The sequence below is a fragment of the Nerophis lumbriciformis genome, linkage group LG18 (assembly GCF_033978685.3).
Source record: "Nerophis lumbriciformis linkage group LG18, RoL_Nlum_v2.1, whole genome shotgun sequence".
Lineage (NCBI taxonomy): Eukaryota > Metazoa > Chordata > Actinopteri > Syngnathiformes > Syngnathidae > Nerophis > Nerophis lumbriciformis.
In genome coordinates this window covers 8,752,092-8,769,471 of record NC_084565.2, presented here as the reverse complement: position 1 = coordinate 8,769,471, position 17,380 = coordinate 8,752,092, and the positions used below count along the sequence as shown (strand labels likewise).

The 17,380-nt window shown below is 42.4% G+C and overlaps 1 protein-coding gene across 1 annotated transcript; it reads left to right on the top strand.

Annotated features, from left to right (window-relative positions):
• The first annotated feature begins 7,869 nt into the window (after nt 1-7,869).
• On the top strand, nt 7,870-14,106 carry mych (myelocytomatosis oncogene homolog). The gene is made up of 3 exons (XM_061977604.2): nt 7,870-8,051; nt 10,403-10,946; nt 12,730-14,106. Exons 2-3 carry the CDS (start codon nt 10,418-10,420, stop codon nt 13,281-13,283), a joined length of 1,083 nt encoding a protein of 360 aa, XP_061833588.1. The 5' UTR covers nt 7,870-8,051; nt 10,403-10,417; the 3' UTR covers nt 13,284-14,106.
• Nucleotides 14,107-17,380: the final 3,274 nt, after the last annotated feature.

The window sequence follows — 17,380 nt, the reverse complement described above, 5'->3', positions numbered from 1 at the left end:
GCAGCCGTGGTTTTGCAACACAATACCTCACTCGACAAACACCCATTGACCGGCATCTACATTACCAAGGTGGGGACCATCTACTCCACCCCAAAAAAACAGGACTAAAAAGTATCCTGTTGCAAATGATGTTGTAAAGTTCATGCATTTGTTCAATTATAGCAAACAATAATGTTGCACCAAGTGAAAAGACATTGGCGTAAACCAGGCCTGGGCAATTATTTTGACTCGGGGGCCACATTTAGAGAATAAAACTGTGTCTGGGGGCCGGTATATCTATTTTTTAGGAAAACTAATACAAAACCTGAGCTGCTGTGACGTAGATTACCATAGTAACTAGTTGGGTTGTACGGTATACAGGTATTAGTATAGTACCGCGATACTGATGAATCATATTCAGTGCCATACACTGCAAAAAGTCAGTGTTAAAAAACAAGATAAAAAAATACAAAAATGAGGGGTATTTTACTTGAACTAAGCAAAATGATCTGCCAATAGAACAAGAAAATTTGACTTGTCAAGACTTTCCAAAACAAGTCAAATTAGCTTACTTCAATTAACCCAAAAATAGCTTAAAATAAGTATATTCTCACTAATAACAAGTGCACTTTTCTTGCTAGAAGAAAAAATGAGACCTTTTTGCTCAATATGTTGAAAAAATTCTTAAATGAAGTAAATGCTAGTGCCATTATCTTGACATAATGATATTACATTTCTTGAAAGCAGCAAACTTATACTAAAAACTAATTTATTGTTCTTAATGGAAAGGCAACAAGGCAAGCGCTTGTTACTCTCGGGGTCTCCTAGCCGCTCAGGCAAATCATATTGTCTAAAAATGCATTTTTCCATGGATAACATGACATCATCGCGCCAAGTGTGTGTTCTTTCAGTTAATTAGCGTGCATATATACAGCCCGGCCCCCGGCCAAAACAATTTTTAATTGTAATTTTGAAGAATTTATCTGAATGTGCATGAACTATTTCTGTTCAAAATAGTTAGAATGTTAAATGTTTAAATATTAACTGTCAGTTTACTGTACTGTGCCAACTGTACTACTATATGAGTACATATTTTCTATTGTTTCATTGAAAATAAAACAGCAAAGTCCATTTGGCTGACATTTGTTTTAATTATGAGACACAATTGTGTCAAAATCATGATTTTTTTGTTCATGCTTGAAGTAAGAAATGATGACTTTAAAAAAGTAGTTGTCTACTTGTGAGTGTTGATGACACAGCTTTGCAACACTTGATATTCTAGTTTCAAGCATGTTTTACTCAATATAGGTCATCACATCTCAGCAACAAGCTGTAATATCTTACTGAGATCATTTAGGAACAAAACACTTAAAACAAGTAAAACACTCTAACATAAAATCTGCTTAGTGAGAAGAATGATCTTATCAGACAGAAAATAAGCAAATATCAGCCTTATTTGACATATTTCATCTTACTTAGATTTCACTTTTTTCACTTTTTACCTACTCAGTGGCCTAGTGGTTAGAGTGTCCGCCCTGAGATCGGTAGGTTGTGGGTTCAAACCCCGGCCGAGTCATACCAAAGACTATAAAAATGGGACCCATTACCTCCCTGCTTGGCACTCAGTATCAAGGGTTGGAATTGGGGGTTAAGTCACCAAAAATGATTCCCGGGCGCGGCCACCGCTGCTGCCCACTGCTCCCCTCACCTCCCAGGGGGTGATCAAAGGTGATGGGTTAAATGCAGAGAATAATTTCGCCACACCTAGTGTGTGTGTGACAATCATTGGTACTTTAACTTTTTTTAACTTTAACTTTTGCAGTGTAGCGCCTCTGAAAAGTACCGGTCCGCCGCACCCTAACCCTTTTTGTTAAAATAAAGCCAATAATGCAAATATTTCTGGTCTCCTTTATTTAGAAAAGTACCAAAAAGTATCGAAATAATATTGGTATCAGGACAACACTAGTCACTAGTATATCATGCAGATTCCAAGCATGTAAAGACTTAGTATAGTTGAAGGTGATTATAAAAGATGAGTGCACATCATAATGGCAGCTACACTTTACATCTTAAACATCTAAAAAAATAATTTGGGAATGTCCGGCAGGCCAGATTGAAAAGCATAACGGGCTGCATGTGGCCCCCGGGCCTTCATTTGCCCAGGTCTGGCGTAAACTGCTGTGGCTGTAGGGAACCTCCTATTTGTCTTACGGTCCGATTCTCCCCGAAATGTCGACATTTTTCAACGTCGATTCCTATTTTGGTTGCTCGGTGCGCCAAATTTGCAGCTAACCGTCTACCTCGAGTGGAGCCACTCCGCTAAGTCCCCAATCCTCCATTGTGTAACATGAACTACATTTATTACAAGTAGTATTATCACTGGAGGACTTCATCGACATGTTAGACACAAGCTAATCGCAGAGTTAGCCGCTAAACTAGCTCGAAAGAAGACTGCTTATCAAAGTTTAGTAAACAGAAACATGTTGCAACAGGAAGTCAGCAGTTATTGACAGGAAATGAACAAGTAAGAGTTGGAGGGAGGTTAATATAATGTGATTCCAGGGTCTCATACTGAGTACAATTCAGGTTGATATTGACAATACTGATCCGATACCTCTGTGCAAATGTACCTAATGTGTCGGCTAAAATGTAAAAATTGCACGTTTTAAATATATCTCATTACATAAAGAATACAATGCAAAGTTTTATATTTATTTTAAACTGTGAAGTAAAAAAATAAAATAAAATAAAAAAATATAAATTAATAAACTGTGAAGTATATTGAAGTGGGGGTTGGGGGTGATTGACAACAGAAAAAAAAACTAAGAAAGTACACAAAAACGATGTTTTGAACTATAAACAAAGGAAATAAGTGGAATAATAAAAGCATTAAAATAATAAATTATAGGAGGTATCATTAGAATACAAGGGAAGGTAAAAATGTTGGAAGAAAAGAGCAAAAATGTGGAAGGCAATGAGAAAAAAGCTGACATTTTAAAACTAATCATGAAGTAACTCATCAGCAGCATTACAAATGTACAAAATATGCTTTATTATTGGTCATGACTTGTCACATGTGAATGAGCAGCCTGCTGTGGTCCACTTCAATAGCACAGTCCTTATGGCATGGGTGTCAAACTCCAGGCCCCGGGGGGGCCACATCATTTTACGTGGCCCCGTGAAAGCATTTCAAAAATGACTTTATCTTTCCTTACTAAATGTGTTTGTTCTGTCCATTTCGACATCATAGATACACACACGTGCCTTTTTAACCTCAATAGTCTCTAACAATCCAACAAAATATTATATTATACAATCTAAAACTAAATAAATACTTAAATATCTGACCTATATCTGTATTTTAATGTTGTCATAATGGTGGTACTTAATGAATACTTAGGTCTACTACACTACTGTATTTAATGTTGTCATTATAATAATAATAATAATAACTGGGATTTATATAGCGCTTTTCTAAGTACCCAAAGTCGCTTTACAAACATTCACACCTGGTGGTGGTAAGCTACTTTCATAGCCACAGCTGCCCTGGGGTAGACTGACGGAAGCGTGGCTGCAATTTGCGCCAACGGCCCCTCCGACCACCACCTGTCATTCATCATTCAATTCACCGGTGTGAGTGGCACCGGGGTGCAAAGGGTGAAGTGTCCCGCCCAAGGACACAACGGTAGCGATTTTTGGATGGTAAGAGGCGGGGAGCGTACCTGCAACCCTCAGGTTTCTGGCACGGTTGCTCTACCCACTACGCCATGCCGCCCCTATGGTGGTACTTAATGAATACTTAGGTCTACTACACTACTGTATTAATGTTGTCATTCTGGTGGTACTTGTGTGTTATTATTGTGGTACTTTGAGGGCCAAGTGTTTTGTGAGGTGGTACTGGCGGCCTATGAGTTCATGATGTGTGCATGAGTCATCTTCTTAATGGTTGATATGAGGTTGATATGATGCAGGAGTGAAGTGAAGTGAAGTGAAGTGAAACGGCCTGTAGGTGGCACATTAACCCACTTCTTCACCGCTGTTCCAGAATGTTGGCCTGCTGCACCCTGCCTGGCGCGTCCAAATCTGGAACACTCCGCACTGCTTTTTATCAATGTGCTGCAAGAATAATAATCAAATAAAATAATTAAAAAGAAGCTGCCACGGCGCACAAAAGGCAGCTTGCACGTGTGTGGCGTTTAATGGTGCGTGGACGTGGGTGATGTGATGTGATGTGATGGTCTCCGTCAAGCTTTGGCGTCTCCTTGCAGAATTCCTTGGACCATGCCGAGCGTCACGTGCCCCTCAGGGCCGCCTGTGATTGGCTGGAGTCTGCAGCACGTGTGTGTGTGTGCGTGTGTGTGTGTGTGTGTGTGTGTGTGTGTGCGTGTGTCTGTGTGTGTGTGCGTGAGTGTGTGTGTGTGTGTGTGTGTGTGTGTGGGTCCCCCCCCCCCACTTCCCCCCAACCGTTATGTAAGGGAGGAGGACGTACTGCGGTATTATGGGAGGCTGCATGGACTCATATTCCGACGTTCCCCCTTTCACGTATTTTGGTACGCTAAAGTGCATCAAAGTTGAGTAAAAAAACAAAAAGTTGTAAATCAGGACATGATGTACTGTGTTCGGCAGATTAGTTCAATCATTATATTAAAAAAAAAGAAAGAAAAAAAAAAAAGGTAAAATGTGCCACCGTGACACTATTGTTCTTTTTTTTTTAATGTTTTTTTTTTTTTTTTTTTAAATAAATGGCTTTCATGATAATATTGCTATGTTGGAATTGTTATTGATATTGTTGATATTATTCATTTTTGTTTGACTACTTTTGGACTGTTTTGTGTCATGTTTGTGTGTCTGCTCAATTGTTCTGTTGGTTTTGGAATTGTATTAGTATGGTATTACTGTGTATTATGTTGTTGGATTGACTAATTAAAATTTAAAATATATATATAAAATAAAAAGGTAAAATTATGAAATGAAGCAGACATGAACTTATATGAATACACAATATTTAAATTCTAGCTTATTTGAGAAGGCTTTACTGTTTATTGATTGACGCCTCACTAAAATGCTACAAGCGGCCAGTGATGCTTTTAAAAGTAAATAATTATAGTCAAGTTTTTCTTTAAAAAAAGGCGCTGAAAGACATATTTTGATTGTTTAAATACAGTAGTTGAACAACAAACATGCACAAAAGTGTCCTCAAGTTGTTGATATTCAGTGTTTCTGTGTTTTTTTTAAACAGCATATTACCGGTACTGTAAATGGAATGGAAAAACAATACCACTGTTTGTTTGTTTTTTACGGTAACATAATACAACTGAGCAGCCCTTTTTTATATACAGTAAAATCCTCAGTTGTTGTTTTTATAATGTATATAGTAAACAGTATAGTGATTCTCAAACTGTCTGTAAGTATGTACTATATACTGGTGTCATTGTTGATGTTTGTGCATTGTAATGTCACGTAATAATAAAACCATCCATCCATCCATTCTCTACTGCTTAATCTCTTCGGGGTCGCGGGGGGCGCTGGAGCCTATCTCAGCTACAATCGGGCGGAAGGCGGTGTACACCCTGGACAAGTCGCCACCTCATCACAGGGCCAACACAGATAGACAGACAACATTCACACTCACATTCACACACTAGGGACCATTTAGTGTTGCCAATCAACCTATCCCCAGGTGCATGTCTTTGGAGGTGGGAGGGGCCTATCCCCAGGTGCATGTGTTTGGAGGTGGGAGGGGCCTATCCCCAGGTGCATATCTTTGGAGGTGGGAGGAAGCCGGAGTACCCGGAGGGAACCCACGCAGTCACGGAGAGAACATGCAAACTCCTTATATATATATATAATAAAATATGGTTTTATTATTTATATATAATAAAACCAAAACGTTTAAATACACTTGTTAAATGAAACCTCTGTCTTGTTTTTAATGAATACATAGGCCTACTATGCTACTGTGTCTTAAAGTTGGTCATTATGCTGATACTCGATGTAAAAAGTTGGAGAACCACTGCCAAAGTGGAAATGCAGTAAGGTTGTTTTTAATCCAATCCACTCTATTTATATAGCACATTTAAACAACAAAAATGTTTCCAAAGTGCTGCACAACAATATAAAAAAAAAACAATATTAAAAACAATATTCAAATATTATCCTTAGCTCCACTAATGACTGAATAAAAACAAAAAATAAATAAACATAAAACCAATATAAAAATAAATATGATTGAAAACGATTTTAAGGTAAAAAAAAAAAATGCCAGAATTTTACCGTAATATGTAGTGCATCTGCCTCACAATACGAAGGTCCTGAGTAGTCTTGGGTTCAATCCCGGGCTCGGGATCTTTCTGTGTGGAGTTTGCATGTTCTCCCCGTGACTGCGTGGGTTCCCTCCGGGTACTCCGGCTTCCTCCCACTTCCAAAGACATGCACCTGGGGATAAGTTGATTGGCAACACTAAATGGTCCCTAGTGTGTGGATGTGAGTGTGAATGTTGTCTGTCTATCTGTGTTGGCCCTGCGATGAGGTGGCGACTTGTCCAGGGTGTACCCCGCCTTCCGCCCGATTGTAGCTGAGATAGGCTCCAGCGCCCCCCGCGACCCCAAAGGGAATAAGCGGTAGAAAATGGATGGATGGATGGATGTCTGTTGCCATTTTTACTGTGTACGATTTGATAGATAAATTGCTTTTAAATTACAAGTCAAGCAGATATTTAAGGTTTTTTTGTTTGTTTTTTTAAACAAAAACGTTTTTTATAGGGATGTCCGATAATGGCTTTTTGCCGATATCCGATATTCCGATATTGTCCAACTCTTAATTACCCATACCGATACCGATATATACAGTCGTGGAATTAACACATTATTATGCCTAATTTGGACAACCAGGTATGGTGAAGATAAGGTCCTTTTTAAAAAAATTAAATAAAATAAGATAAATAAATTAAAAACATTTTCTTGAATAAAAAAGAAAGTAAAACAATATAAAAACAGCTACATAGAAACTAATAATGAATGAAAATGAGTAAAATGAAGTGTTAAAGGTTAGTACTATTAGTGGAGCAGCAGCACGCACAATCATGTGCAGACTGTATTGATATATATTGATATATAATGTAGGAACCACAATATTAATAACAGAAAGAAACAACCCTTTTGTGTGAATGAGTAAATGGGGGAGGGAGTTTTTTTGGGTTGGTGCACTAATTGTAAGTGTATCTTGTGTTGTTTATGTTGATTTCACAAAAAAAAGAAAAAAAAGAAAAAAAGATACCGATAATTTTAAAAAACGATACCGATAATTCCCGATATTACATTGTAAAGCATTTATCGGCCGATGATATCGGCAGGTCGATATTGTCGGACATTTTGGATTATTAGAGACTATTGAAGTTTAAAAGTGTGTATTTATGACGTCAAAAACGGACAGAACATTTAGTCAGGAAAGATGAATTAATGTTTAAATATCAATTCCAGGCTTTCAGGGGTCAGACAGACGGGTGAGCGCGAGACAGGCGGCGTGGGGCGACAGACAGGCAGAGAGACACCCGGCTTCTCCTCTCTATCCACGTGTGGGATTGTGCTCACTACTTTTACCGCCATCCTTTTCCTGGAAACCACCCTTCGCTCATACCAATCCGCCTGGCCCAGGCGAAGTAGACCCCTCTTTGCGCCGCCGAGTACAAACGCGCGCCTCCACCGCCGCGTTTCCCGAGCGGGCTTTTTCGAGAGAGCGAGCGAGGACGTGGAATAATCGCCAGGTCCCACGGAAGGGGAGTGCTTGCTGGCGGTTTGGACGTTTTCGCGCGTTTTTTTTTTTTTTTCCTCCGCGTAGGGACACACCGGCGAGACGGGCGTATAAAAGCGCCGCGGCCATGCTGACCACACCCACTTTTTGGTGAGCTAGGACACGCGCACCATGCTGCCTTGTTCCCGCCTCAAGTTTACACGCAGGAAAGTCCACGCCAAGTACGCCCTCACCCTCACCGTGGACTTTTAAGTGGACCTCCTCGGGACACTTTGCTCACTTCCACCAACCGCGTCCTCTTTGTTCTCTCGTGTCAACTGCCGGTAAGAACGCTGCTTTTTTATTTTTTTCCCTCCAACGTGTCTTTAGCTAGCAAGCTAGCTAACATGTGTTTAGTAGTAAAACCCACGCGTGGCGGCTCCACGCTCGTAACTTGCGTGGGCTTTTTTTTTTTTAAATGCCGGCTGCACTGCGTTGTATGCAATGTGCAACGTGTAGTATTCAATGCGTAACGTGTATTATTCAATGTGTAACGTGTAGTATTCAATGTGTAACGTGTAGTATTCAATGTGTAACGTTGGCTTCAAAGGCGGCTTTCAAGCACTTCCGCCCTGCGTAACGTTTCGCCTTATTTTTACGCAAACTGCGCACTGCCCTGAAAGTAGACCGGCCCGGTGGGAAAATGGTCCACGCGTGGAATGTAGCCGACTTTAAAAAGGGCGCATGTGTGTCTGCGCCCATAAAGCCGTGCTTTTAACTCCTCGGACCGGCGCACAGTGTGGCTTTGTTCCGCAGCCGGACCTGCTGCACTTGAACGCACCATGTGGTTTATGACAGCGGCCCCCACGCCCTGCTGCGCTAAATCTTGCGTCTACTTTGAGTGGGGGGGACGTCAAGTGGAAATGACCATATGTATAGATGTGTGTGTCTGAGGCCGTCTTCTAATGGATTGATTACAATCTTTGCAAGCTGGGTAACGTTTGCTGTGGTCTGGAACAACGTGGCAGACAAACATCAGAAATGTAGCCAATAATGCATACAGAGAATGTGTCATGAAACAACAATAAACTACATAGACAAGAGGACATAATGCTGGGTAACGTTTGCTGTGGCCTGGAACAACATTGTTCCAGACCACAGCAAACATTACCCAGCATTATGACATCTGTGTACGTAGTTTATTTTTGTTTCATGGCACATTCTCTGTATGTATTATTGGCTACATTTCTGATAGTTGTTTGTCTGCCACGTTGTTCCAGACCACAGCAAACTTTTTTCCAGCATTATGTCATCTGTGTAACGTTTGCTGTGGTCTGGAACAAGCAGACAAACATCAGAAATGTAGCCAATAATGCGTACAGAGAATGTGTCATGAAACAACAATAAACTACATAGACAAGAGGACATAATGCTGGGTAACGTTTGCTGTGGCCTGGAACAACATTGTTCCAGACCACAGCAAACATTACCCAGCATTATGACATCTGTGTACGTAGTTTATTTTTGTTTCATGGCACATTCTCTGTATGCATTATTGGCTACATTTCTGATAGTTGTTTGTCTGCCACGTTGTTCCAGACCACAGCAAACTTTTTTCCAGCATTATGTCATCTGTGTAACGTTTGCTGTGGTCTGGAACAACGTGGCAGACAAACATCAGAAATGTAGCCAATAATGCATACAGAGAATGTGTCATGAAACAAAAAATAAACTACGTACACAGAGGACATAATGCTGGGTAACATTTGCTGTTGTCTGGGACAACGTGATGACGTTTGCGGTGGTCTGGAACAACGTGGCAGACAAACAATTATCATAAATGTAGCCAATAATGCATACAGAGAAGGTGTCATGAAACAAGAACAAACTACTTACCCAGCATTATGTCCTCTGTGTAACGTTTGCTGTGGTCTGGAACAACATGGCAGACAAGCAACTATCAGAAATGTAGCCAATAATGCATACAGAGAATGTGTCATGAAACAAAAAATAAACTACTTACACAGAGGACATAAGTAAAGGACATTAAATAGCTACAAACGAGGCATGATGATGCACTGTGTACATGCAGCTAGCCTAAATAGCATGTTAGCATGGATTAGCTTGCACTCATGCAGTGTATATATTCCTGATTAGCATTCCACACAAATAACATCAACAACGCTCACCTTTGTGCATTCACGCACAGTATAAAACGTTTGGTGGACAAAATGAGACAAAGATTGAGTGAAATTAAACCTGCCTTTCTGTGGCAGCGTCGGAGAAAGTTGTACATGTAAACAAACTGACGGTGAGTTCATGGGACACTGAATTTAGTAGGACAAAACAGCGCTCACCAAATACCGTGAAGCATGTTTAATATAAACCGTGGGCTTTCTAACAATTAGGAATGTTTGTGTTTTTTGTCCTCCTACTTAAACAAAATACATTTTTTACCCATTTCCATACAAGTCAAATATTTCGATCAAGAACTTTCTTTGAATTTGTCAAAGAGGTGTTCTGCACCTCCAGCTGTTGCTGTGATGTCATGGGGAGAAGTGGGGGGGTTGTTGAAAGGAGTGGGCGGGGCTACCTTGATGTAAAGCACATATAAAAGGCATCAATCTGGGGGGGGTGAGTGCTTTATCAAAGGACTTCAGATGGCTAACTACTTCATTGATTTCTTCCTGGGCAGACTCTGCGATTGAACATGTTGCAGAGCTTTGGTCAGTCGCAAGACTGGCTTTACTCGGACCCCCTGTTCTTTGACGACGAGTTCTGCCAAAGTTTGATGAAGGACCTCCAGTCCCTCCCCACGCCCCCGCAGTCGCCCCCGATGAAGACGGGCCCGGGGGGCGACAGCAAGCCCCTCTCCAAGGGCGACCAGCTGAGCTACGTCTCGGACATCCTGCTGGAGGACCACGACATGCAGCTCAACTGGAACTGCGCCTTCTTCCACTCCGGGGCCCCGCAAAAAGACGGGGCGACCCCGGAGGAGAGTGGCGAGGACGGCCTGTGGCAGTGCTTGGCCTCGGACAAGATCCTGGAGGAGAAGCTGGCGTCCTCCATGCTGGGCTCCAGCCCGCTGCTGTCGGATATCGACACCACCATCTTCGAGGGGCTGGCCGGCTCCACGCTGGACTGTCAGAACCTGATGGAGACGCAGGAGCCCAGCGAGACCACGTCGGACTACGGCTCCACCGGCGGCGAGCTGTCCGCGTACTCGTCCAGCGACTCAGGTGAGACCAAGCGCGGTTCAGAGCGGCCTAACGGACATAGTGGTTAATGTTTAATTGAGTTGAGCCCACGTTGACCTTTGAACTTTGCTTATCTGACCGTTCGCTGCAGATGTGTAAAATGCTCTTTGTGTGTGTGTGCGTGTGCGTGTGCGTGTGCGTGTGCGTGTGCGTGTGCGTGTGCGTGTGTGTGTGTGTGTGTGTAACATTGGCCCCATGTGCTGTTTCCACTGCCATTAGCTCCTAATGACACAGTTTAGCTGCTGGCCGTTGACCACACAGGAAGTGGTGACCTTGTTTTGTTTGTTTATGGCTCTTTTTTTACCTTTTTAATTCTAGAAGGAAATACTTGTACTTGTGTGTATAATATCCATGACTTTTATGTTAGCTTTAAGTCAGAGTGTTACAATGTTCACTTTAGAGGAAGTTGTTACTAATGTGGTTCCCAAACCCAACTTGACTCTCCAAGTACCACCATAATGACAACATTAAATACAGTAGTGTAGTAGGCCTAAGTATTCATTAAGTACCACCATAATGACAACATTAAATACAGTAGTGTAGTAGACCTAAGTATTCATTAAGTACCACCATAATGACAACATTAAATACAGTAGTGTAGTAGGCCTAAGTATTCATTAAGTACCACCATAATGACAACATTAAATACAGTAGTGTAGTAGACCTAAGTATTCATTAAGTACCACCATAATGACAACATTAAATACAGTAGTGTAGTAGACCTAAGTATTCATTAAGTACCACCATAATGACAACATTAAATACAGTAGTGTAGTAGGCCTAAGTATTCATTAAGTACCACCATAATAACAACATTAAATACAGTAGTGTAGTAGACCTAAGTATTCATTAAGTACCACCATAATGACAACATTAAATACAGTAGTGTAGTAGACCTAAGTATTCATTAAGTACCACCATAATGACAACATTAAATACAGTAGTGTAGTAGACCTAAGTATTCATTAAGTACCACCATAATGACAACATTAAATACAGTAGTGTAGTAGGCCTAAGTATTCATTAAGTACCACCATAATGACAACATTAAATACAGTAGTGTAGTAGACCTAAGTATTCATTAAGTACCACCATAATGACAACATTAAATACAGTAGTGTAGTAGACCTAAGTATTCATTAAGTACCACCATAATGACAACATTAAATACAGTAGTGTAGTAGACCTAAGTATTCATTAAGTACCACCATAATGACAACATTAAAATACAGTAGCGTAGTAGATCTAAGTATTCATTAAGTACCACCATAATGACAACATTAAATACAGTAGTGTAGTAGACCTAAGTATTCATTAAGTACCACCATAATAACAACATTAAATACAGTAGTGTAGTAGACCTAAGTATTCATTAAGTACCACCATAATGACAACATTAAATACAGTAGTGTAGTAGACCTAAGTATTCATTAAGTACCACCATAATGACAACATTAAATACAGTAGTGTAGTAGACCTAAGTATTCATTAAGTACCACCATAATGACAACATTAAAATACAGTAGCGTAGTAGATCTAAGTATTCATTAAGTACCACCATAATGACAACATTAAATACAGTAGTGTAGTAGACCTAAGTATTCATTAAAAACAAGGCAGATTTTAATTAGAAAGTATATTTGATATTTTGGGTCACCAGTTTGAACAGTAACACTGTGTTTGAATGTAGGAAAATAAAAGTGTACTTTAATGAAGTGGAAATCACTGGTGTCAAAGGTCACTAACGTGTGATTGTGTCCCACAGAGGAGGAGATTGACGTAGTGACGGTGGGTCGCTGCCCATCCAGACCTTCTGCAGAACTCTCGGCCCGCCAGCAGAAGCAGGACGAGGAGCAGCGGGCTCTCCAGCGCCACCATTTGGAGATCCAGCAGCAGCACAACTATGCGGCGCCGCGCCCGGCGTCGCCGCCCCCCTGCTCATCCAGCAAGCGCTCGCGAGCCGCCGACAGACTCTCACGGCCCCCCCACTCCTCCCGCTACCACGAACACCACCACCATCACCACCACCACTCGTCCCGGAGCTCCGCGGAGACGGAGGACGAGGAGGAGCGGCGGCGGACACACAACGTGATGGAGCGCCAGCGGCGCAACGAGCTGAAAAACTGCTTTGTGCGTCTGCGCGACAACGTGCCCGAGCTGTCGCACAACGACAAGGCGTCCAAGGTGGTGATCCTGAAGAAGGCCAGGGACTGCATCTACGGCCTGGAGGACCACGCCTTCACCCTGCAGACCCAGCGGGACAAACTCCGCGCCAAGCAGGAGGCGCTCAAAGCCAGACTGGAGCAGCTCCGCCGGTAATGGAGCACAGGGGGCGGGGCTTGTGTAAAGGGACAAAGACTATTGGATGACATAACGCCTTGACTGCTGACACAAGCTCCCTTTTGAACACATGTCTGTAGCCATAGCAACCAACCATCCCTCCAGCTTTGATATGATGCTGCACGTTTAGTTCCTCTTCCAGCCGTCAGTTGGAACTCTGCCAAAGTTTAGATTGTTTCCTCCGACGCCTCCCGCCGGTGTCCTGACGACACCTTCAGGTCCTGCCGGGAGGAACACTGTGACACTCACCTTTTCATCTTCTTCCCGTCGCTCGGACGTTTCCCCACGCAAACACGAGCCGAGGTATCAAATATCATGTTCCCACATTCCCTGCTCGCACAGGAAGTCCTTCTGCGTTTCCTGATGTTCACGAGCCGGTTCTTAAAAGCGTAACGTTTGTTTGCCGGGAGTTCGACTTTTTTCAGGACTTTTTTTCTGCCGTCTGGTCGGGACTCGGCTGGTCTTCCAGGGAGTTCTCGCCTCGCCTCGAAAGTCCCCTCCATGGCGGCGGCGAGTGTCGTCCAAGCCGAGGTCAGGACCAGACGGGCAGGCTTGAGGTTTTTTTGTTGTTTTTTTAGCATGGTGACAACCTACCTCCATCTGGCCAACTGTCAGTTTATTCTCATGTTGGTGGCTAAAATACTGTTCAGATTTTTAAGAAATGTACATTTTTTGATTGTACCATAAGTTATTTTAGGCTTTTTGGGTTTTTTTTTTTTTTTTTTGTTAATATGAATTTTGAGAATTTATTGAGGTTCTTTTTTCACCAGCACTTTTTGATATTGATGGAAATAAAGAATGATAGTTGGAAAATGGCTTTTGTTTCTTTTGAAATGTGCACACACTAGGGCTGTAACGCTACATCTATTTGAATTGAACCCTTTCCATACAGGGGTTTTGGTTCGGTTCCGAGGTGTACCGAATGAGTTTCCACACGGACATATTACGTAGTGTAACGCACGTTGTGTAAACCAGTGTTTTTCAACCACTGTGCCGTGGCACACTAGTGTGCCATGAGATACAGTCTGGTGTGCCGTGGGAGATGATCTAATTTCACCTATTTGGTTAAAAATATTATTATTATCCATCCATCTTCTTCCGCTTATCCGAGGTCGGGTCGCGGGGGCAGCAGCCTAAGCAGGGAAGCCCAGACTTCCCTCTCCCCAGCCACTTTGTCCAGATCCTCCCGGGGGACCCCGAGGCGTTCCCAGGCCAGCTGGGAGAGATAGTCTTCCCAGCGTGTCCTGGGTCTTCCCCGTGGCCTCCTACCGGTCGGACATGCCCGAAACACCTTCCTAGGGAGGCGTTCGGGTGGCATCCTGACCAGATGCCCGAACCACCTCATCTGGCTCCTCTCCATGTGGAGGAGCAGCGGCTTTACTTTGAGCTCCCCCCGGATGACAGAGCTTCTCACCCTATCTCTAAGGGAGAGACCCGCCACTCTGCGGAGGAAACTCATTTGGGCCGCTTGTACCCGTGATCTTGTCTTTTCGGTCATGACCCAAAGCTCATGACCATAGGTGAGGACGGGAACGTAGATCGACCGGTAAATCAGGAGCTTTGCCTTCTGGCTCAGCTCCTTCTTCACCACAACGGATCGATACAGCGTCCGCATTACTGAAGACGCCGCACCGATACACCTGTCGATCTCACCATCCACTCTTCCCTCACTCGTGAACAAGACTCCCAGGTACTTGAACTCCTCCACTTGGGGCAATATCTCCTCCCCAACCCGGAGATGGCACTCCACCCTTTTCCGGGCGAGAACCATGGACTCGGACTTGGAGGTGCTGATTCTCATCCCAGTCGCTTCACACTCGGCTGCGAACCGATCCAGTGAGAGCTGAAGATCCTGGCCAGATGAAGCCATCAGGACCACATGTTTAAAAAGCAGAGACCTAATCCTGCAGCCACCAAACCAGATCCCCTCAACGCCTTGACTGCGCCTAGAAATTCTGTCCATAAAAGTTATGAACAGAATGGGTGACAAAGGGCAGCCTTGGCGGAGTCCAACCCTCACTGGAAACGTGTCCGACTTACTGCCGGCAATGCGGACCAAGTTCTGACACTGATCATACAGGGAGCGGACCCCCACAATCAGACAGTCCGATACCCCATACTCTCTGAGCACTCCCCACAGGACTTCCCGAGGGACACGGTCCAATGCCTTCTCCAAGTCCACAAAGCACATGTAGACTGGTTGGGCAAACTCCCATGCACCCTCAAGGACCCTGCCGAGAGTATAGAGCTGGTCCACAGTTCCACGACCAGGACGAAAACCACACTGTTCCTCCTGAATCCGAGGTTGGACTATCCGGCGTAGCCTCCTCTCCAGTACACCTGAATAGACCTTACCGGGAAGGCTGAGGAGTGTGATTACATAATATTATATAATATTATATTATATAATCAATGTTTATTTATACAGCCCTAAATCTCCGAGTGTCTCAAAGGACTGCACAAGCCACAACGACATCCTCGGTAGTCTGCAAATGATGTGTTGTTGTTGAGTGTCTGTGCTGTCTAGAGCTGGGCAGAGTAACCGTGTAATACTCTTCCATATCAGTAGGTGGCAGCTAATTGCTTTGTAGATGTGGGGAAACAGCGGGAGGCAGTGTGCAGGTAAAAAGGTGTCTAATGCTTTAACCAAAAATAAACAAAAGGTGAGTGCCCCTAAGAAAAGGCATTGAAGCTTAGGGAAGGCTATGCAGAACAAAACTAAAACTGAACTGGCTACAAAGTAAACAAAAACAGAATGTTGGATGATGAAAAAATATTTGTCCTTATAAAATTACTCCAAGATTTTTACTTTTGTTTACTACATAATTTTTTTTTTTTTAAGAAAGTCAAATTGTCTTCTTGCAATGACGAAAAATCATAACAAATCACAACTGTGTCCTTTTTCAAAAATAGTGTTTTTTTGTCATTACGTCCCAGTCGCATAACTTCTGTCTTGTATTGACTTCATTCTCCCAATATTCCACCTTATTTTAATACTTTTCTTTCTGGTACTAATGCAACTTTGCTCACGTTGCAAACTCAGTGACTTAATGACTTCTTCCTACTATACTTGTCTTGTACTCATGTCCTTGTTCTTCCTACTATACTTGTCTTGTACTCATGTCCTTGCACCAACACAAAAATACACAATTAGGGTTTCTTCCCCAACTTCTTCACAGGCGCTTTTTCCTGGGTGCCTTGCAGATATGAGAGACTTTCTTTGGGCAAAGTTTGTCACTTGGAGTGTTGTGCAACTCCAGCTGAGTCCATGTGTCCGTATGTTACATGTTTGCATTTCTGTGTGTGTGTGTGTGTGTTATGTAGGTCAAGGTGAGCGAGTGTGTCAGGTGTTTACGATAAAGCAAGTGAACAGATGCCATAAACGCCTTTTTTTTTTTTTTTTTACCTTTGAGTTAAAACACACATGCAACCAAAATGCACAATTTTAGGCAAAAATAGGACAGGATAGCACTTTTTGCCACTCTCAAAGGTGGGAAAATAGTAAACATGGAGGAAGAGGAGGAGGAAACAAACTCCTGGTTTAGTTAGTTAGAGACCAGGAAAAAAACCTCAACTTGAAAGTTGAGACAAAACAAAGAAGAGATCATTTTGTGTCCAAGATGACAAAAGTGAGTATGGCGCCCTTGCGTTTACTTGAGAGTAGTCACTGTGCAGCTTGCACACATTTACTATCCAATTAAAAAGGAGTGGACAAACAGACATTCTTGTATAACAGGGCTTCTGCGCGTCATTAAAAAACATCACAAGTAATTCAACGGATTTTGTGAAAATTAAGGCAAGAAAAGAAGACAACAAAACAAACCCTGTTACCAAGTTTGTCCAATTAATGGGAGAACAATTGCACTTCATGATGTTCAACATTTATTGAAGTGCAATTGTTGCTAACATTAATTCAGAGTCCATTTTATTTTTGTTTGTTTACCTATATAGCATCATTATGTAATGGAACTCATGTTTATTGCATTTGAAAGGGTTACCTGAAATATTATTGTTTATTGTATTTGAAAGGGTTACCTGAAATATTATTGTGTATTATGGTGCTTCATTTGGCCACA